General features: G+C 33.1%; 4 protein-coding genes and 1 pseudogene across 4 annotated transcripts; 1 reads left to right on the forward strand and 4 right to left on the reverse strand.

The window, feature by feature from the left end:
* Window positions 1-1013: 1013 nt before the first annotated feature.
* LOC108826581 (probable peroxidase 61) lies at window positions 1014-3032 on the reverse strand. Its single transcript, XM_018599951.2, has 4 exons — window positions 2703-3032; window positions 2416-2595; window positions 2143-2302; window positions 1014-1603 (listed from the first exon to the last, which is right to left on the reverse strand). The coding sequence occupies exons 1-4, from the start codon at window positions 2949-2951 to the stop codon at window positions 1167-1169; spliced, it is 1026 nt and encodes a 341-aa protein (XP_018455453.1). The 5' UTR covers window positions 2952-3032; the 3' UTR covers window positions 1014-1166.
* Window positions 3033-7789: 4757 nt separating this feature from the next.
* On the reverse strand, window positions 7790-10445 carry LOC130499774 (acidic endochitinase-like; annotated as a pseudogene).
* Window positions 10446-14784: 4339 nt separating this feature from the next.
* LOC108833296 (inactive leucine-rich repeat receptor-like serine/threonine-protein kinase At5g24100) lies at window positions 14785-17625 on the forward strand. Its single transcript, XM_018606728.2, has 3 exons — window positions 14785-14993; window positions 15305-16645; window positions 16925-17625. The coding sequence occupies exons 2-3, from the start codon at window positions 15349-15351 to the stop codon at window positions 17494-17496; spliced, it is 1869 nt and encodes a 622-aa protein (XP_018462230.2). The 5' UTR covers window positions 14785-14993; window positions 15305-15348; the 3' UTR covers window positions 17497-17625.
* Window positions 17626-19106: 1481 nt separating this feature from the next.
* On the reverse strand, window positions 19107-21088 carry LOC108825962 (probable WRKY transcription factor 30). The gene is made up of 3 exons (XM_018599327.2): window positions 20468-21088; window positions 20112-20246; window positions 19107-19729 (listed from the first exon to the last, which is right to left on the reverse strand). Exons 1-3 carry the CDS (start codon window positions 20752-20754, stop codon window positions 19201-19203), a joined length of 951 nt encoding a protein of 316 aa, XP_018454829.2. The 5' UTR covers window positions 20755-21088; the 3' UTR covers window positions 19107-19200.
* Window positions 21089-22852: 1764 nt separating this feature from the next.
* On the reverse strand, window positions 22853-26084 carry LOC108823836 (RNA polymerase sigma factor sigE, chloroplastic/mitochondrial). Its single transcript, XM_018597119.2, has 6 exons — window positions 25930-26084; window positions 24822-25564; window positions 24316-24462; window positions 24000-24236; window positions 23666-23929; window positions 22853-23342 (listed from the first exon to the last, which is right to left on the reverse strand). Exons 2-6 carry the CDS (start codon window positions 25521-25523, stop codon window positions 23145-23147), a joined length of 1548 nt encoding a protein of 515 aa, XP_018452621.2. The 5' UTR covers window positions 25524-25564; window positions 25930-26084; the 3' UTR covers window positions 22853-23144.
* Between the last annotated feature and the right edge of the window lie 558 nt (window positions 26085-26642).

A 26642-nucleotide genomic window follows, 5' to 3' on the forward strand; every position in this document is an offset into this window, starting at 1 on the left:
AAGACAATTCAACTTGGTTATTAGTTTTTTGAACCGATAAATTTAAATAAAAGTTTGATCATATAAGAAAAAAATTTGATTAATTTTGTTTTGGTTTTGTATTTGTTAAGATACACTTACAATTAATTTTGATAAATATATATATAGATGTAAAAAATTATATTTGTAAATATATTGAATAAAATATTTTAATACTCTTACGAAAAATAAATATTTATATAGAAAATTTACAATAATTGCGACGTAAAAGTTAATAGTAACGGGTTCGCTTTTGACTAGTGCACCGGCTTTAGTTTACGTATTGGTTTTTGTCCTTATGATAAATTACATATTAGTATTTTAGTGCTTTCGTCTTTTTTTCTCTTGTGATAAATTGGATCTAGTTTCAATTTAAGATTATTTTAGTCTCCATTTACCTCTTTCGGGTCTGTGCTTTTGCAGCAGTGAGAGTGGATCTGAACGATAAATCATATTATCCATCTGTTTTTTATTTTGCATTTCAAGCTTGTTCCATATTTTAGCTGAAGCTAATCTGGATAAACTTAATAAAAGTAACGAAGAAGAAAACTTATTTAGACGATGAGAATTGTCATGTTTTCGCTAAAGGTATTGGAAGTCCGTCTGCTATTGTGGGATCGGGAAGACCTAATCTACTTTAATTTGAAACAAGATCAGTTTGTGATGACTAATGTGGCTATGCTGTTTGTGCTCGCCGGTTTTCTGTGTGAAAAAACCATTAGTTTCTCTTTATCGTTTAATCATTTTTTTGATGTAATATGCTAAACTAGATTCAATAAAATAAAGTGTTAAAAAAGTTAATAGTAATTATTATACTTAAAATATTTTAGAAAAGAATATTAGACAATTATAGCAAAAACATGGATCAATTTATATATCGTAAACACCGTTTTTATACGAAGAAAATATAATAGTTCTTTTTTTTCTTTTTCTTTTTGAAAAAGCACATTCTAAAATATAATAGTTCTTTCCTTAATAGAACTTTAGTTATAAAATTATTACAAGCGGAAGTTTCAAAAATGATATTATTACAAGGGATGAATTAAATAATTGGATCTCTGTTATTTGGTCACCATCCTTATCGATGATAAATTTATCAAAATATTTAGATTATAGTATACCACATAAAATACGATATATAAATATATTTAAGCCCCGTAGTTAGCGTTGGTAATTCTGCAATCCCGGCGAATCTCTCCAGCTTTTCCGGTCAACACATTGATGGATCCCATCCTCGACATTGCCAACGCAAAAGACTTTCTGAAATCTTCCAAACCTGCATCAAACTCCTGCGTGATCTCCATCGAGTCATCGTTGTAGATCAACTGTTGGTCCACGCCCAAGACAGCGTTATGAGACAAGACACGAGAATAATAGGAGTTGCTGAATCTGTTGCTCGATCCTGAGTCTGGGTTTAGGTAAACAAGTGGGTCAGTTTGGCCCTTTTGTGTTCTTGGAGGACAAAGGTATCGAAGTTCTGACACCAATGTTGTGTTCATGGTAGGATCTGGTTTTCCTGTGTTTTTGAAGTTGTATAGCCTGTTCACTATGTGGCTGCAATGTGTCTTCCCCATCGAGTGCGCTCCTGTTCCGGCATAAATAACATAATTAGAAGTTGTAATTCACCCAAGAGAATAACTAGTTTAAATGTTTATCCCCGTGTATGAACCACATGAGAATCACCTAATACTCCCTCTGTTTTTTTAAGATCCATGTTCTAGGAAAAAAATTTGTTTTAAAAAGATACATTTTTTACTTTTTCAATGTATTATTTAATGAAAATCTGTTAACTTCAAGAAAATTAATTGTGTTTATTTGATTGTTATTGGTTAAAAATTATGGAAAATTGTTATTCACAAAAATCAATGCATTTTTAATGTGATTTCTTAATATATGTGAAAAGTCTAGAATATGTATCTTTAAAAAACAGAGGGAGTATAAAGTAAGATGTGAAACTGTCATGCAAACTTTATAGTGGTTAAATGTTGCATACAATGGTAGAATTTTTCCAAACATAAACAAACCTATATAGCTCTTCGTGTATATTCTTCTAGATTTGAATTGTTTCAATTGTAATTTATGTGTTGCTTTTACGTGTGAATATTGATTAAAAAAAATAGTTACCTAGAAGAGTAGTCATGTCCAAAACGTCAAGACCTTTCGACTTGAAATATGCCAATGACTCCTCCACTGATATGGACGGTGACGGTAGATCGACGGCGTCTGCATTTAACGCCCCACCGTCTCTTCTTCCTGTGAATACAGGATAAGACGGTGCTCCGGCCTAATCATCAGTTCATCCAATCCACCAAAACAGCACCAATCAGTAAAAAAATCATTACAAATACAGATCGATACTTCTCCTTAAATAAAAAATAACTACATGTATCTATGTACCATGTGAACAGCATCTCTAGTGGCAAGGTTGAGTATATCAGCGCAAGAAACGACACCAGGACAACGTGATTCAAGAACTTGTTTTATCTTATCGATTACCACAAAACCTCCAAGTCCTCGATTCTGTGGAGCCGTCCTCTCTGAGTTTGGCCCTTGCAAAAGAACAGAAGCATCGCATCCCTACATACACATTTTACATAATACACATTTTACATAAAACAATAAAATAGGTTATAAAATGAAAGTAACGTTATGTAAGTATTGACAAAACAAATGATCTTACTTACATTAACCATACAATCTGAATAGAGGAGACGAAGTAGCTTGGGAGCAATGCTACTATCATTCTTATAAAGCTTTTCAACTTGGTATCTAATATAAGTTTCTGCATCATCACAAGTGTTAGTAACTTTGTAATAATGCCAAACCAGCTTCACCGGTGGGTTCAATCCCGTCGCAGCCTCTACCTTCGCCGTTCCGGCTAAGCTTATAACTACGAGGGTCAATAGTGGGAAAAATAGTGCAAACTGCGTCATTTCAAATTATGAAAATGAAAAACAATCTTCCACCACAAAAACTCTTGTTTTTTTTTGATTAAAGTAGATTCTTGTTATTTGTGTATAGTAGAAATAAATAGATAGAGGAAAAATGAATGTAATGAATTAAGATATGGAAAGAAGTCGATGAGGCGGGGTATATATATAACTATAAAAGGTATTACCAGGGTGGCAGTGAACCGGATATATCGATACATAAAAAATACTGTATTTTGTTCTAAGTTCTGACTTTGATCGTTTTGGTGTGCATTGCAAGGGAGCGTGTGTAGGACAAACGTGGTTTCACCTGAAACGATGTTATTCCACGTTCCATACTATGATTAGTCTTTTTTTTTTGTTCGGCTAATAAATGCTTGTAGCTTAGATTATGCAGGTTGCTTCGTGATTGGTAGACAAAAAATGTTGAGTTCACACTTAAAATACTGTAATGTAATACTCCCTCCGTTTCAAATTATATGTCGTTCTAGAGCAAAATTTTTTGTTTCAAAATAAGTGTCGTTTTCGGTTTTCAATGCAAAATTTATTGAAAATATTTTATATTCTATTTTTATATTGGTTGATGTGTATTGGTAATAGTATTTTTATTTTGAAAATATGTAAAATTAAATGTTTTCTTAATCTGTGTGTAAAGACTTAGAACGACAAATAATATGAAACGGAGGGAGTACCTCTTATAATTTTTTAAAGAAAATTGCTACAAAAGTATGTACTCACCTAGATTTTTTTTTTGGTCTAAAAAAGATAGTTTCAACTCTTACCGAGAACCTAAATACTATAAATAATTCTTCCACCGCAAATTAGATCAGGATGACGGTAATTGCAGTCGTGTTGCATCCGAATGTGTTTTAAATTTCTGTACACCAATAAAAGTTTAACATCCGTTTGGTACGGTATGCTTTTTCAGTTTAAGAAATTTACCTTTTCTAGATAAATATATATTCCTATAGAAAAAAATCATGTCTTAAGACTAATATAAATACGGGTCTAAGAATTTGTAATATTATTCATTCATTCACACAATAATAAGAAATTTAATGGGTACTTCTCTTAATTCATTTTGCTCTTTTGCTTTCTTCAAAATTGATTTGCATTTGTTCATAACAAACCGCAACCCCATTACCATTTAGCCAACTCGAAGTTGGTCTCTCACCTAGATTTGTTTGTTCAGATCAGCATTTTTTATACAATCTTTTAACTTGTATATTTGTTAATCTGTTATATTCAACTAAAAATCATTAGTTTTCACCACATAATAGTTGTAGATCAAGAAAATAGAAAAAAACTTATAATGGTCCCGATAACTGTTTTGGACATATCTTAATTTTCAAAAAAAAGTTAAAGCTAATATACTCAAGGCCGGTCATGTTAGTATATATGATATATATGATCATCTTACATTATCTGAACAACTTTTAATTATCCAGCTGCCTTATATGCTAGCAAAAAAATCAATTGATCACTAATTGGATCCTATAACCACCTAATTGTGTCTATTATCATTTTTTTGTTCTGTGAAAATTAATCAGCTTCTTGTAAGAGACAAATTGGTCGGTGAAGGATATTCATAATAAAACATTAATTTCGTTTGCTTTTGTTTTAGATGTACAAGTAAGCTTCTATATACATATATATGAGAAAAAACTATAAGCTGATACCCAAGTCCAGCTGTAAGGACTGATCAGCGTCGGCAGCCAACGCATTGCTGAAAACTTGTCCATTCTTAAGCGTCAATTAATCCAAAAACTTGATATTTCATTTTTCTTAAGTGTGTCTACGTAAAAGGTTACTTTATAATCCAACAACGTTTTTTTTTTCTTTTTTTGGTATTTTCCCTATCAACATGGTTTAAGATACTAAATCGTCATTTACGTACTAAGTTAATTATTTGTTTCTTTTCTAAACTTGCTTCCAAAATTAAAACATTGTTTTCTACTATAAGTTGTGTTCTAGTCGGCTGTATTTTATTATTTCGTCTGCCGTATTAATTAGTTAATTTATGTCTTTTTGATATATAAAAAAAAATGTACAACTATAAGTTGTATAAAAATGTAATGAACTTTCTAGTAGTAATATACTGAAAATGCTACAAATGATTACATATTTAGAGGCAAAAACTTTAAGAAGAAAAATAGATTCTGCTCAATTTACCAGTTTGTTTAACAATTCAAAATAATATATTTAGCTAGTTAGATGAACAAAAAACTAGAAAACATTCAGAAAAAAATCCCTCCACTATACATAAAGTAAAATTATAAGATAAAACTACATATAAAAGTTATAAGAAAAACTGTAAGAGATCTCCTTAAAACTTCTTTCATAGAGAGATTATTACCGTACATTTTCAATAAACTTGAATTAACAGCTAATCTAATGACCTAGCTATATCATTATACATTTAATTTAGGCTATATACATATTGTTGTTTTTTTTACAAAGCCAAAATCCAGGTCTAAATTTTTAGGGGAACTAGTTTGAAAAATATATAGTTTTAGTTCAACGTTTTTGGGGATTCACCTACAACATTTATAGCGGCATTGCTGAAAATTGATGTAGAACGAAGAGAAAATGTCGAAGTGATTATCATCACATTCATAACCTTTTTTCATACTTTATTATGTAGTGTTTTAATATTAATATAATTTTTGCACAAAAAATTGTATAATATAATTAACATTTTATCATCCCTTAGCGTACTCAATCATCGAAATTGGTGAATATAAAAATGGAACATGCCTTGACCATTTCAACCCTGTTTTGACCGGGATAGATACTACTAGAGAAAGATCCGATGGTTTTTTAAAGAAGCTAGAGGATCTTTTGCCTTCGCTACGCATGGGACTTCTGATATTTTTTTACCACTTGCAAGTCTTACCAATTATTAGTCTTCTATAGACCTAATAACTATAATAAGGTATTGAAAACTCAATGAAAGATAGTCCAATCCGTGGTTTGCGTCAGGTGCAAACTGAAAGTAGAAAAAGGTTTTAGACTTTTAGTTATACTAATATTAGAATAGAATATTACCGTACATTTTATCGATGTATACTAATCAAACAAAATCAGACTAGTGTAGAGTGAATATCACTCTTTAATTATCTCGTAGAAATGGATGTACCTTCTCTTCTTCTCTTTCTTTTTCATAGATCGCAGCCTCACCACAGCTGCAAGGTGGAAAAGGTTTATAGGTATCAAGTTCTTCTTATACCTTGGCTAGTCGACCAAAATAATCCTTCATTGTTTGACCGTCTTGCTTGCAAGATGCATATTGTTCATTAAATTGATGTATACGAACTTTGTTTCTCACAGAGAAAAGTATTTTTAAACTCTCCTGTAACTTGTGAGAATCTGATATGAACATAGCCGTTGAACGAACTTGTATCCATCCAATGATCATTGAATTGACAGATGACTAAGAGTCTAAGGCTCAAAGCTTAGGTCATCAATGGCATGTTTAGGTATTGAACCATCAATAAAATCTAACTTTTGTTTAGCTCTAAGCGCATTAACGAGCTCCGTGGACCATATCCATTCATTATGATTCTCAACCATAAACATCACTGATGCTATCAAGGTTCCTGGATTGTTGGAAGCAAACAAAAAATAGGACGTGGGTGCATTAGCAACGTTTTGCTCAACCTGAGACTTGCTCGTCGTTATATCTTTACTAGCCATAGATGCATCGATCTTGACGATGACTGTAACATTTTTTCTCTTACCAAGAACAAAGATATGATCAAGATAAGCTTCTTAGGTCACAAAACTTTTATTGCTCTGATACCATATAAAACTAGAAATAATATTGTAAACTCTAACTTGTATCGATATGAAAAACTAGCATGTGTTTATATCCAACACCTAAAAGTCATAAACCTAAAGAGATTAGGACAATCTAATATATACTTAACATAGGATAATGATAACTATAGAGGTAATCCTTATCTATAGGATTCCCTTTCCTAATATATCCCAATACAACAAAGAAATGATCTCAAACCATTAAATGAAGAAAACTACCTAGGACGTAGAGAAGAGTAACTACAATTAGCATGACACAAAGAAGAGGAAATGTATTGTCAATACCGTATTGACTATGAAAGAAGAGCTATGCTTAATCTCTGTACAAATCCTTCGCTCCTATAAGTTCTAAAAATGTCTGCGGCACATTCATCTCATCAATAAAACCAATTATCCCATTGTATGCACCAAAAAGGCAGATTTTTACTACTTCTCCCTCTGCTACGATATTTGTAGACTTCTATCCACAATCTTCAAAAGACCGTTCGTTAGTTCCTATACATTTTATGACTTTAATCAATGTCTTAGAATTCGCTAGCCATTAATCAGACGTTCAACTGCGGTCTAAGACTTCCGGCGTCTTTCGGTTGTCTACGAGGGCCTTCATCAGTCATTTTGCACCATCGTGGCCAGTGGTGGTGCGTTTCACGGAGCTCTTCCCATAGTCTGCTAAGGTCTCGTGGACTTTCCCGGTTGAGTTTTGTGGTTGCTTCTTTTCAGGTCTCGGCTTAGCTGCAGAGTTTGCCACCTTCTTGGTCGATACTCGGGACAGTGGTTTCTTATCTCAGGTGGCGATAAGCCGAATATTAGATACGTTCTCTATAGGTATTCATATTTACTAGTAAGTCTCAAACTTTTATTAATCAAAAACCAAGTATAGAAAAACACATACGTTCTTTATATATACAATGCTCTAAATAGATAACACTAAATCATGAAAGACTTATCTACTAAATACCTATAGATGAACTGAACAAAACTCCAACCCTTATCCTTAATAACAAAAACCGAAGAGAGGAACAAAACCATAACACTTAATGTAAGCTCCACGCAAGGATGTGCTACATCAATGAGATATGTAATTAATATTGGTACAAATATTTCAAATTAGAATACCAAAATGCACCACACACACAACAAATCTTCATAAACCAAAGTTACCAAACACGAGGAACTGATACATGCAGAAATACGAAGGCCACACAGATTCGTTTTACACACTAGCCAATATGGATGAACTATATCCATTTTGATCGTCCCAGAATTTAGACCAAAGCATTATTCCTCCGTACTTCTCAGACTCCTTTACTGTTGGAAGAATCTGAGCAATTAATATATCTGGCGGAATATACCCACTTCCCGCTGCTTGAGGAGCCGCCGGGAGACCTATAAATATTTTTTGAGCAGTGATCGAAGTGGTCCACGTGTTCCATGAATCGAAGAGGCTTTTGGTGTTATCTGAAGTGTATTGACACGGTGCATTGTTGTAGAATTGGACCCAAACGTAGTCGAAAAGTTCGGTGTCAAGTGCACTTCCCATTAATCTGTCTGGAAATGGACACTGAGGAGCTCCTGTTAGATACACTTTTCTTCCTCGGTTGCCAAATTTAGACAAAAATCTGTCCAAAATAAAAAATATATAAGTTTAGATTGATATTTCCAACTAAAGATCAACAAATGTTTTTTTCTTTTTGGGTTACTATCAACAAATATGCATGAAAACGTTAGAAGTGTGCAAATATGAAACAGTTAAGCCTCATTTCAATACAATTTTCTTGATGACCATCATTTTTTTTGGCAAACTCAATCATGAGTCATGACCATCTAGTTTTGGATATATCTATAGTTGATAATACTAGGCAAAAAAATCCAGATGTTTCCTAGATTATTTACCTAGCGAGATCATCATAGTGTTGAGGGGAGCCAAGCTCGATATTGAAATCGATACCATCAAGAACAGCATCACCTAAGGGACGTGAAGATGATTTTCCTCCCAAAAAGTTGTTCCACAAGTAATCCGCAACCACTTTCGCGTCCTCCCTCGACCCAATCGAGTAGTTTCCGATTCCGCCGCCGAGAGATAACATAACCTTGTTTAATAAAAATATGATTGCAATATTAATAATTTATTTTCTCAAAATATTTTAATCTAGGTTATTATAATACTAAACACAAATACTATACTACGCATCTATCTTATTAAATCTGAAGTACAATTTCGGTGTGTTTGGATATTTGGATAAGAGTATTAAAAAAAATTGGTGTGTTTGGTTACTTGGATAGCATTTATAAAGAATAAGTTTGTTTGGAAACTTGGATTGTAGTTAAAAAAATTGTTTGGAAACTTGGATTGTATTTTTATTAAAAAAATATCTCTATCCAAATAAAATCAGCAAATCCATTTAAACTTCCTACATTTTAGGAAACCACTAATTGATCATATATGTTTTCGTGATACACAATATTTTTCCCCTAGATTTTTAAATTAAATAAATATCATTCGAATATTATAAATATCGTAGGAGATTCGAGTTGGATCATTTTCGGTACGGGTTGGTTTGTAGCAACCTAAAAATATATCAATAAACTTTCATTTTAAATATGGCAGTAATAAATAATTTATATATTAAACTGAATTAATATATAAATATGTTATATTGCTATGTAAATAATTGTTTATAGATTCTTTAGTTGACTAATTTTTAATATAGCTTATATTGAAAGAAATTTATTTTAAAAAATTATATGAGCTGAAGAAAAAACAATATAAAAGTACTGTATATTTGAATTCAAAATCATTTCTTTTAACAACAATTAGACAAATATGTTGAATTGTATATAAATTATAATGTAAATATTTAATTAATATAGAAATATGTCACATTGTTTAAACAAATATCAATGTGAAAGTATTGTACAGTTATATTCTAAAATCATTTATTTTAATAATAAGCCAAATAAATATATTGATTGAAAAGAGAATAAAATAAAGTCAGAGAAACACATAGTTTACCAGAGATACTCTAATATGTCGAATTTATTATAAAATAAAGTTTTAATAAGATAAATACATTCAATAATTACAAACAAATAATATTTTTCATAAAAGTGAAAAATAATACCCGCGCTTCGGAAGCGCGGATCAAAATCTAGTCTTTTTATTATAGCTAGATTACAAATCTTGGTCAACTAACAAAAAATTATGGTAAGAACTTGGAGGCCTCATTTATATTCATTTTCCATTTCAAGAAGTCAGATCTAGACCAAATCGATATATGTAATGGACCAATTACCTTGATGCACGAGACTGGCAATCTTTGACCTGAGAGCCAAAATGGGTGCAAGTGTGGGCCGCAGGGTTGCAGTGGCCGGCAAGGTTGAGCTCCGGCGTTTGGCCGTTTCCAAATTTCACAAGAAATGCGACGTTGACGTAAGCATACTTGCCGGTGGCACATGTGGACGAGAGATTTCCTTCGTTGCCGTTTTGGCCCCAGTAGATCGCTATGCCTCCGTATGCATCAGAGGGTTTGCTAAGAAAGAAGAATATAAAGAAGACAAAGAATAAAACAGGCTTGAGAAATTTTATGTTACTCATTGTCTTGTCTTTGATGTTTTGTCGTCTTCTTGGTTGTGTTGTTTGTTATTGGTTAACCTCTTTTATAAAAGACTCGAGTTTTCAAGAATATGAACTTATAGTATTTATTTTTCCTCCTTTTCCTTTATTGTATTCTACAATGTCTCTCTCACACACTGCACGACTTTTATTGGTTGTCTATTCTTTTGTCAAATTATATCGCTTTACGACTTAAACTGATACATATCCTAAAACATTTAAAGCCATCTAGAATCTCTGACCACTATATGCTATTTTATAAAGAAATAAAGAAAGATGAAATTTATGAAACTTGGCTATCGAAATTAACAATATAAATTTTGTAAGGTCATGTGTTGTTTAAATTTTGTAAGGTCATTAGGTCATGGTTTAAATTCTTCCAAGATCCATTTTTCTTAACATTCTACCAAAATATATATATATATATATATATATATATATACTAGGTGTTTTCCTGCACCATGTGCAGAAATAAAAGTTTTTAAAATATAATTTATTTTAAAATACAAATTTTATTAATTTTTTATTTTGTTGATTTTTGATTTATTATTTGCTTACAATATATAATCTTAATTTAATCATATGTAAAACTTTAAGATAAAAAAAATATATTTTTATTCAATGTATATTTAGTAATATATATGTATATCTTTTTCTAAAATATATTCAATCAAATTTTGTAAATGTAAGAGAAAATTTTGTTAAGTGTATAATTATCAAAAAATAAAACTAAATAATTTTCTAAAATTTATGGATATTAAAAATAAACTAATAGTATTGGATTAGAAAATTACATTTAAAAACTGTATAATTTTAAAGAATTGTTTTACTAATAATAATTATAAAATATAATTAACTTTTGAAAAATCCAAAATAATATTGTATTTCTATTGATAACATTATATTATTTATTGCTAAATTAATGATGATCTATGAGTTATTACCATATTTTTAAAATTTACTAAAAATACAAATCAACAATAAATGTAAATGTCTATGTCACTATTTAAAGAAAAATTATATTTTTTAAAAAAATGCATAGTATTTTTAAGAATTGTTTTTAGTAATAAAAATTATATACTTACAAAAATATAGCTAAATAATATTTCGAAATTTTAATTATTATTATATTTCTATTTAATTATTATTTATTGTTATATTAATTATGATATATAAATTATTGCCATATTTTAAAAACTTACCTTAAATATAAATCAATATTAAATGTAAATATGTCATAGTTATCTTTAAGTTATTACCATATTTTTTAAAAATTATCTTAAATATAAATCAACACTAAATTTAAATAACCATGTCATAATTTATTTCAAGCCATGTTATCAATGTTGGTGTGCCATGTCATAATTTTTCTTTCAAAATTAATATGGTGATGACACATGTCAAAATCACTTCTCAAATATAGACTAGGGGATATATATATATATATATATATATATATATATATAAATTTTGTAACCCGTGGAAGAAAAAGAAGGAGACTCAGAAGTTTGTCTTTTATTAGCACAAGAATAAGAATTGGCCATAACAATATTTCATTTACAAGTACAATTCGGAAAGAAAACTAAAGTATAGTATTTCAGTATTTCTAATGGAGAATAAATCGAGAACACTATATACCTCAGGATCACGTTGTGCTCGTCATTATCTTTTGTGGAGTTGACTTTGTTCTCTTATTTTACGTGACATGTGGCACATTTCAGTTTGTCCTTAGAGTCAGACAAATTTGGCATTCAAACCCTTATAGTTGAATTATAACTTTTTCTTTTGTATCAACATCTGACTTTTCTTCTTTAAGAAAAAAAAACATCTGAATTTTACTTATATATTACAAGCTTTGATTCTCATTCGAGTCCACTAAAATAAGTAACTTTTTTTTAACACTAAAATCAGTAACTATTTCTTTACATATCTACATAGTCTAGAACGAGAGATGACTAGATGATAGTTTGCTGTTTTCAGCCAGTGGACCAGATGATTGATGACAAACGCATTTACTAATCTTTAGATTAATATCCTTGTATACTTTCTAAAAGTCTTCCCAACAACTATTTTGACCAAAAATATAATCATTGATTTGACTAATATGTTACAAAGCCTATGATTGGGCGTTCGGTTCTCCGGGTCGGGTTCGGATCGGTTCTTTTCAGGTCCATGTTCTTTCGGATCCTAAACATTTGGATCCAACATGTACTTCTAAATTTTCGGTTTGGGTTCGGATCGGGTCCATGTCGGTTCCGGTATGTAACTAAATACTTATAAAATATCCATAATTTTTCGGGTCTGTATCAGGTCCGGGTCGGGTTCGGGTATTTAGGATCTAAAAGACAAAATACACAAATTTAATCAAATTTAGTCAAAATATGTTATGTATATCTAAAATCTTTCAAAATAACTTAAAATAAACTATTAAAACTAAAAAAAACAAAATTTTTGAATTCTAAATTTTATATTTTAAGCTTCATATTACTTGAAAATGCTACAAAAGTAATAACAAAATTGTTAACAAAAAAATATTCAACTAAATCATAAAATAAAATATAGAAATATAACTAAACAAAAACTAGTTTTGGATATTCATGTTTTTAAATCGGGTCTGAATCGGTTCTTGTCGGGCCGGATCTATTCGGATCAGTTCTTTTCGGGTCCGGGTCTATTCGGATCGGTTCTTTTCGGATCCAGATCTATTCGGGTAGAAATTTTTTGGACCCAATATATACTTATAAACTTTTGGGTCAGTTCTAGTTTAGATATTTTTGGGTCAGTTCTGGGTCGGGTCTTCGGGTCCATGTTAAAATACCAGGCCTATGATAGAGTATGCAGTTTACATTGGGGCCGTGGTCGGTAAAGAACCTATAAACGCATAATTCAGCCATTTAACAGTTTCTCCTTCGGCCTGTATAACAGGGCCCAATTATTTTCGCAAATATAAAATACGAGGTACAAAAAGACATGACTGACTAGAGCCCAGATAATCTAGCTCGGTCAAACCTGGGTGTAACTATATTGAATCAAATAACTGGTCGATAAAATAGCTGTAATTTAGTTTCTACTTTCTATTATGTTCTACCGTGATCCCATAGAGATGTTAGAACCCCAACAAGTTTAAAACAGTAGTAAAAAGCTAGTATTCCGGTCAAAGGTTACAAAAGGATACATTGTAAATTACGGTTTTTTATTAAAAACTCGTTGTTAATTCTCTTTTTTTTTACATGGACAACCTGTTTACTTTGGGATCATGCAAAGCATTATTCACAAAGCTGTAACAGACGGTGTTGTGAACTATCTACGTGGAGAAATGCACTTAATTAGTAACAATATACTGATCTCTGTATGAATAATGTTGGTGAAGGTAGCGAAGTTTACATTGATTCTTAAACCTCGAACATCACCTATACTAGCAACCACTCTCTTGTCACGTTCCATTCGAGGTTTGATTTTTTTTTTCTTTTCAAAAAAAAATATATAAAAGGAAAAACAAAAAACTTGGACCGTAATGGAGAGAATAAATTTAATATCGCAAGATAATAATTCCCCGTTTGTCTCGGTATTTATCACTCCTTGGCTGCACATGTCACGAAAATAATATATGCACACCAAACACCATATAATAGTAACATATATCAACAATAATTAATCAACGCCAGAACTTTACGTCAATGATTATAAGATGCTCGCAGATCATGTGAAGTTACATTGCCAAATACACATACAATATTATTTAATTAATTATTAATCACTAGAAATGCAAGTTATCCATGCAGGTGCATGTGCATGCATATAGACTTCCAATAAACGCGTATATATAGCGAAAAGGTCCTTACCTTAAAAAAGTTTTCCTTTTTTACTCTTAACTTTTAATTGGAAAGGATTGCAATATAGAAACTTTTATTTTTTAAACTTGCATTATGAAAATCAATAATTTTCTCTTAAAGCCGCCACAAATGACTAAAACACACATTTTTCTCGAAATTCTTTTTTTCTTTTTTTTTGGTAAATTTTTTCTCGAAATTGTTGTCTTGTAAGAATTGTGATTTGCGAATAATGTAATGCAATACGTAACGTAAATTATATTCATTGTTTGGGTTCAGAAAGATTGGGGAAATGAGGTGCAAAGCTGAAAATATGAGGGGGTTTATATATGTTAATCAAAATAACAAAGATAAATTAATCAACAGCTCATAGTCTTTTTATTGATTGGTAAGTTATCACAATCCTCCAGCTCCATCATCACCAATTTGTCACCATCACGCCCCAACTAATTGTATTTTTAAAAATCAACTTTCGAATCTTTATCTGCAACATATTGTAGCACAACCGGAAATGTGCCTTAATTAGACGTCTATTAGCGTTCGAGTATTATCGGTATGTAATTAACCAATCATTGTGTGCTCATAACCGGTTTGACTTTCCTATACCATATTTTCTCTTATGACTTCCTTCAAGTAGCTTCCCTTGCCAACAGTTTTGCATACCAAACCTCTGTTTTCTTTCTCTTTCTTTCTTCTCTGCTCTCACATAACTAGCTTATACATTCTGTCCTCTCAATTCAAACTGTCTTTTAAGCAGTACTTGTTAGATCCGTCTTTGAAACTGTAAGTTGTTTATTTATTTTCATTTCGGCTGAAGAATCTGCTTGGCATATAAACCTGATTAGTAAACTGTTGGAATGTTTCTATTAAAATGTAATTTGAGCCATGAATAAGCGTAGATTTTTCTTTTTTTTGGGAATCATGTCAGGCTGAGTTCACAGACCTGATTCGACAGATAAAAATAGTTATTAAAATGATACTGTGGAATGTAGGAATGTCTTTGTAAAGTGGTTGGAATTCATATTTCTCATCAAATAATATAATTGATTAACATTTTTTGCATCTCTAACTTCAATAAGTAAATACTAATGCAGGTTTAACCAAGTCTACATCACACAACCATAACTAAAAAAAAAAAATGAGTAGAAGACTTTCCATCTTCTACTCTGTGTTACTTCTCATCTTTGCATCACCGTCCCTGCTTTCTCCCGTCACCGGGGACCTCGCCGGAGACAGACAAGCCCTTCTAGACTTCCTCAACAACATAACTCACCCACGGTCTCTAGCGTGGAACGCAAGCAGCCCTGTCTGCGCCACTTGGTCAGGCGTCACGTGCAACAGAGACAACACACGTGTCACCGCCCTTCACTTGCCCGGTGCGAGTCTTCTCGGAGTGGTCCCGCCTGGAACCATCAGCCGTCTATCGGAGCTTGAGATCCTCAGTCTCCGATCCAACGGCTTACGAGGCCCGTTCCCAATAGATTTCTTGCAGCTCAAGAAACTAAAGGCTATTACTCTCAGCAACAACAAGTTCTCCGGTCCATTACCCTCTGATTACACCACGTGGATGAACCTCACCGTTCTTGATCTGTTTGGTAACAGGTTTAACGGTAGCATCCCCTCGGGACTAGCAAATCTGACCGGACTCTTGTCGCTAAACTTGGCTGAAAATTCATTTTCCGGTGAGATTCCAGACCTCAACCTCCCTGGTCTTCGCAGACTTAACTTCTCCAACAACAATCTCACTGGAACTGTTCCAAAGTCTTTGTCAAGATTCGGACACTCAGCTTTTTCCGGCAACAACTTAACTTACGACAGCACCTCTCCTCCGGTTGGTTCACCGGCGCAGAAAGAGAAAGAGCAAGAAGAAGACAAACACGGGATCTACATCTCAGAACCAGCCATACTCGGGATAGCCATAACCGGTTGCTTCTTGATATTCTTCGTAATTGCGATTTTAATAATCATTTGCTACGTGAAGAGAAAGAAGAGACAGGAAACAGAACCAGAGACGGTGAAACCGGCAAAGGCAAATCCAGAAACCCTACCAAGTGAGAAGGAAGTTTCTAAATCAAGAAAAGAGATCAACATAGAAGACATGGAGGAGAAGAGTGAATTTAATAGGATAATTTTCTTTGAAGGAAGCAATCTTGCTTTTAATTTGGAAGACTTGTTGACATCTTCTGCAGAGTTTCTAGGGAAAGGCACTTTTGGTATGACCTACAAAGCGGTTCTTGGAGATGCCAAGGTCATTGCGGTGAAGCGATTCAAGGATGTGCCGGTGTCAAGAAAGGATTTCAAACATCAAATGGAGATTGTTGGAAACATTAGGCATGAGAACGTTGCTCCTTTGAGAGCTTACGTGTGTTCCAAGGAACAGAAGCTTATGGTCTATGATTACTATCCTACAGGAAGTCTCTCCGTTCTTCTTCATGGTATGTATAAAGTATACAAAACCATATTTTAAATTAATAATTTTTGATCAAAAAAAAAATATAATTAATAATTTAAAGTATACAAACCATATTTTAAATATTTGGGTATTCGGTTTGATTTTAGGTTTTAGAGATATATAACATACTCGAATAATTCATGGTATCCGAACTTAAACCGAATTGGTCCGTTGGGTTTTTTCGTTTTGGGTAAATGTGCCTAGGTCTAACTTATTTGATGATGTGTTCCTTGCATCTAAAGAAAGTTTTTTTCCCCGGCAGGCAAGAATGGCAACGAGGACCACGTTCCGTTGGACTGGGAAACGCGGTTGAGATTCCTGATCGGATTAGCAAAAGGATTAGCTCACTTACACACACAAAACAAGCTCGCACATGGCAACATCAAATCTTCTAATGTCTTCTTGAACTCCAAAAGATATGGATGCATATCTGAAACCGGTTTAGCTCTCTTAACCAACCCGGTCGTCAGAGCAGATTCATCAGCCAGAACGGAACTACGTTACCGTGCCCCCGAAGCAGCATACGACACAAGGAGATCGACGCCGGAATCAGACATATACGGTTTTGGAATCTTGATGCTAGAAACTCTTAGTGGAAGGTCGAGTATGGATGATAAGAAGGAGGATATAGAACTGGTGGTATGGATGAATAATGTTTTGGCAGAACAATGGACAGGTGAAGTGTTTGATTTGGAGCTCGTGAAGACTCCCAACATTGAAGCAAAGTTGCTTCAGATGATTGACTTAGTGCAGCTTTGTACGAATAGGGTTCCTGTGAAGAGACCGGAGATAGCAAAGGTGGTTGAGATATTGGAAGAGATCGAGAGGGAATAATTAGTAAATTGTGGAAATTTACTTTTATGGATTTTAGCCTAATTTTCAGTTCCACTTTTTTACTTTTAAATATTACCAAAATTTAAGTTAAATTAAGTATTTTCGATTATAATGAAACTTGTGACAGAATTGAGTTTTTTTGTTCTGAAGAAAACAACGTAATATATGACTTCAATTTAGGTATGTAATACATGCACGATAAAAACGAAAACTATAATAGTCATATTTTTTATTACACTGCGCACTGACATGAAGTAAATTTGAAAATTAGTATGAATCAAGGACATTACTGAAAACAAATATAAAACGACAACAAATGGATTCTCATAATTGGAGAATATTGTAAAGACAGGACACAACCAGCTGGGAAACATACTCATCTCTCTTTTGGGCCAACAAAAAAATTGAGTGTTGATACATTTGTAGTATTCCAACGTAATTCAAATTATAGAAGCTTTTTCACATTCACATTCACAAATCACAAGTTTGAGTTTCCAATTCCAAAAACGGTTTATTATGAAAATTAAGCATCAACAATTGTGGAGCAAAAATGAGTTTTGCCCGAGAGATGCGGGTAGTCCATAAAGTAGAAAATATTTGTTTAATAAAATGCCAAAAGAAGCTCTCATTATTCCCATTATCTCTTTACATCGTGCTGTCTAGAGTTCTCAATAACTTCTATTTTCCATCATTTTCATCTCTCCCTTTTTCTTCCCTCTCTACAAATTAAGAGAGGGGAGAACCTTTGATAACAGCAAAAAAAAAAAGAATATATATATATATATATAGCTGAATATATAAATTTGTTATATATCAAAGTAATTAAGGTGAAGAGGGAAAGGGAGGAAACATAAACTTCAGAATGTCGGTTTCAAGGCTTTTCTTCGGAGTTCTTACAATCCTAGCTATAGTTTCCTCCATTTTGTTGCCAATGGCACAGGCTCAATCCGCAGCTCCTGCTCCATCTCCGACAAGCGATGGTAAGTTAAGAAATTTATATAGTATAAACTAAAGTTCTCAAAAAGATTTATGCTCGAAAAATGGTCTAAATAGAAGAAAAACGAGTATGAACTACAACAAATATACAATTATAGAAACTCTCCCTTTTTTTTCATTTTCTCCCCTGAATATCGCAAATATTATATTTATTTCGGACGGTTAACTTTGGACCACAATATTGCAGGAACAACAATAGACCAAGGCATAGCATATGTCCTTATGTTGGTGGCTTTGGTCCTCACTTATCTCATCCATTGATATTTCATCGTTTTAGTTCTGGTCTCTATTTAGTTTAATTATATATTTTTCATTTTGATTATAATTAAATAGAGACCAGACAAAATTTATGTGGTAGAGAAATTAACGAGGTTTTCTAATTTTTGGAGTATACAATTTTGAAGTTCATTTGTATAAAGTCGATGTGCGTTCAACTGTTGGAAATATATTTCATCGATTTACATCCTATACTCAGAAACTTAAAATGATATTCTTTTATAATTCAAATTAATTTAAGAATTCAAACTCAAAACAATTATCAATGCCAATGTAAAGCTTATTTAACAAGCAAAAGAAAAACCAAAACAAAAACGTGATTAGGAAATTAAGTAGGATTACTGAATTGGATATTGATTAGCTATTATGAATAAATATTCATCTCTTTACTGAAAATATTACGTAAATTTTATTCCATCTCTTAGTGATGAATTAAGAATAGAACCCTCCAAAACCTCCAAATGGATGATTTGGACTAAAGCTTTCAAATGGAGATTCCAAACCAGCGGTGGTCAGAGAGTTTATTGTAGAGTGAGAAGCAGAGCCAGCATCATGAGGAGCTAGAAAATGGTAGTTGACATTTGTTCCTAGATCACTATAACTCGTAGATCCAAGAAAACCAATGTTGTGATCCTTCTGTTGAAGCAACACATTGTTACTCTCTAGGTTTTGGGTAGAGGGCAGAGGATAGTGAAGACTTTGATGCAAATGTGCTTGATGATTGTAGTTGTGATGACTAGTGTCTAGACTTGTCGTCATGATCTCGAGATTTTCTTGTTCGTGTGCCTGGTTTGGTTCAAGAACTTGTACCGGAATGGTTGAACCAACAGCTGAGGCTTGGGAGCAAGAATGTATTCCTCGGTAAATAATCTCAAAGAGCACCGGATCTTCGTTGGATCTCTGGACTTGTTTGGTGGCTTCACATCCTTGAGATTTTCTGTACGTGCATCTATGGTATCCCCTGCACCAAAAAATAAAAATATTTTCCTTTTCTCGTAAGATATAATGATTGACAAAAAAAATTAAGATTATAAAAGTTTGGTACTTGTGTTATACTATGTTTTGTCATATTTTTGGACAAAATGTCGAAGAGCATTTTCAAACCACATCTATATTTTTTCTCTAAATTAAAACAAAAAAAAAATCTATTATAAAGCTGTTTTTGCTTTAGTGTATAAATTTATAATATATTTTTCTATTTTAAAAGAAAATACAGCATCCTATTTTTTTCAAACTCATCTTCTTTATAATAGATTTTTTTCTATTTAAAGGAAATTATAGAAACATATTAGAAATTGTCTAAAAAGAAGAAAAAAAACTAGGGAGGTAATTATGAGACTAACCTGGGAAACTTGGCTCCGAGGATATCCTTCTGGCCGTACTTTCTCCAGCTAAAACCATCGTCAAGCGCTCTCTCAATCACAACCCCAGGGGCAATTCTAACTTTTTGGGTCCACCTTGGCATTGACTTCTTCGAACTTGATTTCATTTTAGATTTCAAAATTTTAAATAATTATAAGTTTATATGCAAAACATTATATAGATATAAAAGTTAGAGCAAGACATGTAATTAGCGGCTTACCCTAGATACAGTATCCTAGTTATGTCTATGACTATCCACCTTCATATGCGCTTAATACATGTTGAGAAATGAAACCATGCATTTTTATAGTTTATAGATATGGTCAGATGGATGTACCTCTGGATGATGTGTGGTTCTTGATGATCTGAATCATCGCTCTTGGGACTTCCTCCACCGTGGGAATGCGGGGAGACTTGCTCGAGTTCGCCGGAGTAATTCATAATGGTGAGAGACTTGTGGTAAGATTCAAGAATCTTCTTGGCCAAATGTTCACGTGATTCTTGAGATGAAGTAGAGCCAAGCTGAGACTTGAGCTGGTGAGCATAGTCTCTACCTTCTGTCATCAGCTCGTTGAGCTCTTTCTTCATCTTCTCCCACTCTCTACCATTACTATTCCTCTCCATTACGTCAAAAGAGTGAAAAATATGGATTAAACGCGGTACAAAATATTATGAAATGTTATATGTTATGAAAGGGCATGTATGTTCATTGTGCATGGCTTGTAAATATATTTGAAGAAGGGAATATAAAGAGGATTGTGTGAGAGAGACAGAGTTTGACTTTTTGACTGAAGAACGAGGAAAACTGATGTGGTAGTAATGGAATGGAGAGGTGTGACTGGTCTTTGGTCACATAATTTGGAAAGTCCAACCTGCTGACCAGTTCTATGCTTCTCGATCCTTTTTTGGTTTATTGGATTTGCCTTACTATCTGGTTTTATATTACGTACATAATCTTAATTATTATTATGAACATAATTTTCTTTTATTTTTTTTTTCTGTATAGAAACCCATCCGCTTAGTAATTTATGAAACTTTATCAACTACGATAATGAAATGAAATGGTGACACGACCATTAGGTCCATTACTAAAATAACTATAAGGGTAATTTAAGCACAGAGATCTAATATATCGTATCATATACCAGAAACTAATTAATTGATTTAAATTAGTTACTCATATAATAAAATGTACATGGTTACTATATAAGAGTGAAATGTAGCACTTTTTGTCACACACAACAAAAAAGTGCTACATTTAGAAATGGCAGAGAAAAAAGTGAAATGTCACTATGTATAGAAATACCTCTAGAAATGACAGAGAAAAAAATAATTAAAACCTATTCCATATTTGATTACCTAAACTTTTCCCATTGACTGAGACTTGGAAGTGGACTCCTAAACCGCAAAAATTATACAAGTAATACAAAACAATATAAAGCACTTAGCGTCTAGATTCGTAGTTAACACGATCAGCAAACTTATAATCACAATCACAGTCATTTGAGACTTTTGTAACTAGACCATCGTCTTCTTCAAGATCAGTTAGAAAGAAAGATCCGCAAAACCTGTGTTCTAACTTGTCAGTACTAATGAATTATTATTTGTAAAACCTCATCGTCGGAACATACAAATTTTAATTTTTAACTAACAAATAATACAGACGTTACCGCGCAGTAGATACAAACGTCACGTAAGTACACGGCCGGTCTCTGAGCCATGCCTAATGAAACATAGACTTAAACTCCCAAAAAATATTTTTAGGTCCCCAAATTTTGCAAAAAGAAATTTTTTACATATACATGTTTTCAGGCTCTCAAAATTTCAAGGTCGGCCCTGCGTAAGCACAAACATACATGGCGTTAACATGACGGTCATTAAACTACATCACCATCATTAGAGAATAATTCGAATAACAATGGAATTGCGAGTAAGAATTTGTGATGATATTGGCTTTTGACCATTCTAGTGTGATCCATTGATAAATCTTTTTGTAAGATAATAGTCTAAAGGACACAAATATATATATATATATAACATAGTATAGAATTATAGTATTTGTGTATTATGTCAAATGGACCTCAAAACCACTCATGAATCATGATCAATTGAATACGGCATGATTATTACTATTTGACGACCCAAAGACCACAACGTCCGTTCGTTGCCGTATCATAGACTCTGTAAATCAACGGTCACATTACTGTCGACTAAACTCTTCTTCTACGAATCTTCTAACTTCTAAGTATGCTCAACCCGGTTTTAAGCTATTCAAATTTCAATCGAACCTGTCTCAGAACTGGTTAAATTAGACCTTATGTCACAGCTTTCCTGCAAATTTTTGTTGAATGAAACTACTATACAAACCTGTTCTATCGAAATTATCTACCAGATAAAAGGAAACAACAGGTAATACCTGTTCGGTTTTGTAAAATAGTGTATACCAAGTCTCAGACTTTACATGCATAACAACAGGTATTACCTGTTCGTTGGCGTGTTATAGACTCTGTAAATCAACGGTGTCACATTACTGTCGACTAAACCCTTCTACGAATCTTCTCAGCATGTTCAAAACCGGTTCTAAGCTACTCAAATTTCAATCTAACCGGTCTCAGAACCGGTAAAATTAGAGCCTCTCACAGCTTTCCTGAAATTTTTTGTTGAATAAAAGTACTATACAATCCTGTTGATTCCACTCTCTTAGGTCGAAATATCTACCAAATAAAAGGAAACAACAGATAATACTGGCTCGGTTTTGTAACATATTGTATACCAAGTCTCGGACTTTACATGTATAACTTTTTGGTATCTGTTTAGTACAATGATATAATACAACATTTACTATTCACGGATCAAATTTACGCAGCTATAAGTAACTCTGATTAACATATACACAAACTATACCAACGTTATAAGACGGTTTGAAGTAGGAATCATACCAAGTACGCGCTCAAATGGTTGAGTGAGGCGGTTCTGTTCGGTTTGATTTGGTTTGATTTGGTTTGATTTGGTTTTCAGATGATGTATTGACGAAGGTAATCAACACGAGCCTGATGCTTGAGCTTCATCAAGGCTTTGACTTCATGTTTCCTCACCATTTCTCTAGAGATGTTGAGATTACCAGCTATCTCTCCTAGTGTCCTGTCTCCTTTCCCATCAAGACCGTATCTTTGTCGAATAACAAGACTCTCTTTAGGCTTCAACGAATCCAGCTGAGGAATTATTGAACCAGGTAAAAACCATTAAAATTATCAAAAATTCATGACAAAGGAAAAAAAAACAATAGTTAAAATTTCCAATGTTTTATATTTAATATTTATTCATATTCTAATTATATATTATATTTACTAATATTACTTTTAAATGTATATATAAAAAATTAGTACATATAAAAATTTGTGAACCAGGTTCTACCGGTGATCAAAATAATAATCATGATCCAGATAATTATCCGGTCTGGTCCGGTTTTAAAAACATTAGGCCAAAACTGATTACACTTGATGATTGTGTAAGGAGATAAAGGCTTGAAACATACCACGTCGTCGAGAGCGAGCCTGAGAAGAGCAGGTTGTCTCCTGTCATCAGCTCCTACACCATCAACATCTGTGATTCCATTGATGAACTCTTCTTGAGTAACCGAATGTTTTGAGTTCAGCGAGTAAACCGGATTAGCAGCTCTCAAGACTTCACGGTATCTCTCAGGTGATATCTTGAGTCTCTCAACTACCTCTTCCTCTGTAGGGAGTATTCCTAGCTCAAACAATAGCTCCATCTTTGCTTTATAGATCTCAACTCTAACCTGAATGGAATCCAACATGTAAGGTCCTGCAAAACAATTTATTTCTGAGGAAAAGAGTGTGTAAACGTACCGATTCAAGTCCAAATGGGACACGAGTAAAGTTTGAGGTTGTCATAGACCGTATGATGGCATGTCTAATCCAAAACAAACCATAAGTGGAAAGACGAAACTTCCTTTTCGGTTCAAACCGGTCTATTGCTGTGATAAGCCCTCTCATACCGGCTTGACAGAGGTCCTGGAACTTCGGTCCGTTGGTGAAATCTTGAAAGTATTTGTTCATAACAAACAAAACAAGGCGGAGATTGTGCTGCAAATGCAAGAGTACAAGAGTTACGTCCATGATAATATAGCTTTTGCAAGAAAGTTAAATTTTTTTTGAGACTCACCTTAATAAGTTTGTTCCTTGCAGCTTTACCAACTTTGATTTTCATTTTCACTTCAGCCACACTCATATTGATCTCTCCAGCTATTTCAGCTTCCCTAGGCTCTCTTCCCAAGCTCTGTTGCAATTCATCTTTCACTTGAAGAAGAGCCTGCAATGTTAAATCCCAAACATTGTCAGCATACATTGCAACTGTAGTAACCAGTGTTCTAAAAAGCGGTTTATGCGATTCAAATCAGTTTACACAGTTCTAAACCAGGTTAAAATTGTGTTTTAGAATTGATCTAAATCTGTTTAATCAAGCAATAAAATTAGTGTAAATCCATAAATTTGTCTAATTTTTTTTTCATCTATCCAATATTATAATTCATCAAAATAATTTTATAATTAGACCAAAAAAACTAAAAAATCTAATATATATGTAAAAAAAACCTTCATAGGTTGAGATTTAAGAAATACAATTTCTTGAACGTTGAGATTTTAAGAAAATGAACAAAGTTAGAAGAATACCTTCATAGGTTGCATCAACTTAAACAACCAAACATGTTCAGAAGAAGAAAGAACAGGAGGTATCTTCATTTTCTTCCAGTCCAAGCTGACTACATCATTAGAAGCAGAGTAGTCTCTCACAAGCCTCTTCATCTTCTCCTCTTCCTCTTGCTGCCTCTTTGTTACTTTCTTATGAGCCGAAACGATAACTTGTTTCTCCTGAACGTTTCTCTTCAACGCGATCCGTTTATCAAGATCCAGTCTCTTTTCCTTCTTCCCCCCATTACTCCTGATCACAACTACTACTTTCTTCTCTTCAACACCACCACCACTCTCTTTCCTCTTCCTCCTCCGTGAAACTTTCCCTTTGGAGCCGCCGCCGTCGATACCATCCTCCTCCAGTGTTGTTGCAGGAGGGCTGAGTTTGTAAATGCTTTCTAGTCTAGCAGCAGCTTCGTTGTAATCCACTCCTAACGGACACGAAGGAGCCAAGTTTTGATTCGGTGCCTTCGGCTTCCTCCTAGTTACTACTACTCTCTTCTCCTTTTGCTTCTCCAAAACTTGTTCAGGAGGAACGATCAAAGATGAGTTGCTCGTGGAATCATCAGCTTTGAAAGCAACAATGGACGGCAGCTTTTTGAGTGAAGACCGATGCGTCAAGAGATCAGTGCTTAACCCTAGAGGAGATCTTGCAGCGGAACTCGAAATAAACACAACTCCCATCACAAAACCTAATCCCTATGCAGCTTCAATATCAAAGTTCGCTGCAGGCAAAAGAAACATATGTCTCATCCTCATATTCATCTAAAGGTCACAAAAGCATAAGAATCACTGATCTAAATCTATAACAGCAACATCACAAAGAGACACAGAGAGAAACCCAATTCAAGTTACTACGAATCACAGAGAACCCACATGCAAAGGTGAAAACTGTGGTGAGCATCGAATACGAACAACACAGGGACAAGAGAGACAAAACAAGTGATCAAGAACTATGCATATAAGTTTCAAAAAAAAAAAGAACTATGCATATAGAAGAAGGCAACTAAAGGTTTAACACTTCGAATGCATCATTCGCTCGAAACTAATAATGTTAGATTATCGGAGAAGCAGAGATCGGTAAGCCTACCTTTGCCGTATCTGAGATTCTTCGTTCGATGAGATTCTGCTTCATTGATTTTTTAAATAGAAAAGAGAATTTAAAAATTGGAGTGGAATATTAAAATATGTGTCTCTGAATGTTCTACGTAGGCCTAGTTCTACGTGTGTCCACTTGTTAATGACAATTTGCCGCCGTATGTTTCTCGTTCTATTCTTTAATCCACAAAAGTTTTCATATAATCAAATCTAAACGAGAAATCGGCCGAAAAAAACACGAACTTTGTAAAAATTGCCAAAACAAACTTCGATATATTGGCTGACCAAAAAAAAACATAAAATTTTAGTTGACTTTAGAATTAATTAACAATCATTTCGTTGATTTGCTAATTTAGCACACCGTAGAAAAATTTGACGTCGTTTATTGTTGGCATTAAGTGAAACGACGTCATTTTCAAATGATATGAAACGACGTCGTTTTATACATAATTTGAAAATAAAAACATGTAGACCACTGAATTTGAACTCGGGTTGATTGGACAGATGATAATGTATTTTACCACTAGACTAGTGGTATTTTCATTGGAGTTACTAACACATTTAATTTTATTTGGTACTGCTCGAATATAAAAAAAATTTTAAAAACTTAAAAAGATCTTTAAAATTCCAAAAATTGTAAAAATAAAGATTTTTTTTATAAAATTAATTTTGAAATTATAATTAAAATATTTTTTTCTTTAAAAA

Source organism: Raphanus sativus, chromosome 9, assembly GCF_000801105.2.
Source record: "Raphanus sativus cultivar WK10039 chromosome 9, ASM80110v3, whole genome shotgun sequence".
In the NCBI taxonomy this organism is placed as follows: domain Eukaryota; kingdom Viridiplantae; phylum Streptophyta; class Magnoliopsida; order Brassicales; family Brassicaceae; genus Raphanus; species Raphanus sativus.

Coding starts and splice junctions, on each gene's coding strand:
- LOC108833296 (XM_018606728.2), top strand. CDS start 15,349: ATGAGTAGAAGACTTTCCATCTTCTACTCTGTGTTACTTCTCATCTTT. Junction 16,646..16,924: donor TCTCTCCGTTCTTCTTCATG/GTATGTATAAAG, acceptor TTTCCCCGGCAG/GCAAGAATGGCAACGAGGAC.
- LOC108825962 (XM_018599327.2), bottom strand. CDS start 20,754: ATGGAGAGGAATAGTAATGGTAGAGAGTGGGAGAAGATGAAGAAAGAG. Junction 20,247..20,467: donor GAACCACACATCATCCAGAG/GTACATCCATCT, acceptor AATGAAATCAAG/TTCGAAGAAGTCAATGCCAA. Junction 19,730..20,111: donor CTCGGAGCCAAGTTTCCCAG/GTTAGTCTCATA, acceptor TTTTTGGTGCAG/GGGATACCATAGATGCACGT.
- LOC108823836 (XM_018597119.2), bottom strand. CDS start 25,523: ATGGGAGTTGTGTTTATTTCGAGTTCCGCTGCAAGATCTCCTCTAGGG. Junction 24,463..24,821: donor AGTTGATGCAACCTATGAAG/GTATTCTTCTAA, acceptor TTAACATTGCAG/GCTCTTCTTCAAGTGAAAGA. Junction 24,237..24,315: donor CAAGGAACAAACTTATTAAG/GTGAGTCTCAAA, acceptor TTGCATTTGCAG/CACAATCTCCGCCTTGTTTT.
- LOC108826581 (XM_018599951.2), bottom strand. CDS start 2,951: ATGACGCAGTTTGCACTATTTTTCCCACTATTGACCCTCGTAGTTATA. Junction 2,596..2,702: donor ATTCAGATTGTATGGTTAAT/GTAAGTAAGATC, acceptor ATGTGTATGTAG/GGATGCGATGCTTCTGTTCT. Junction 2,303..2,415: donor CTAGAGATGCTGTTCACATG/GTACATAGATAC, acceptor ACTGATGATTAG/GCCGGAGCACCGTCTTATCC.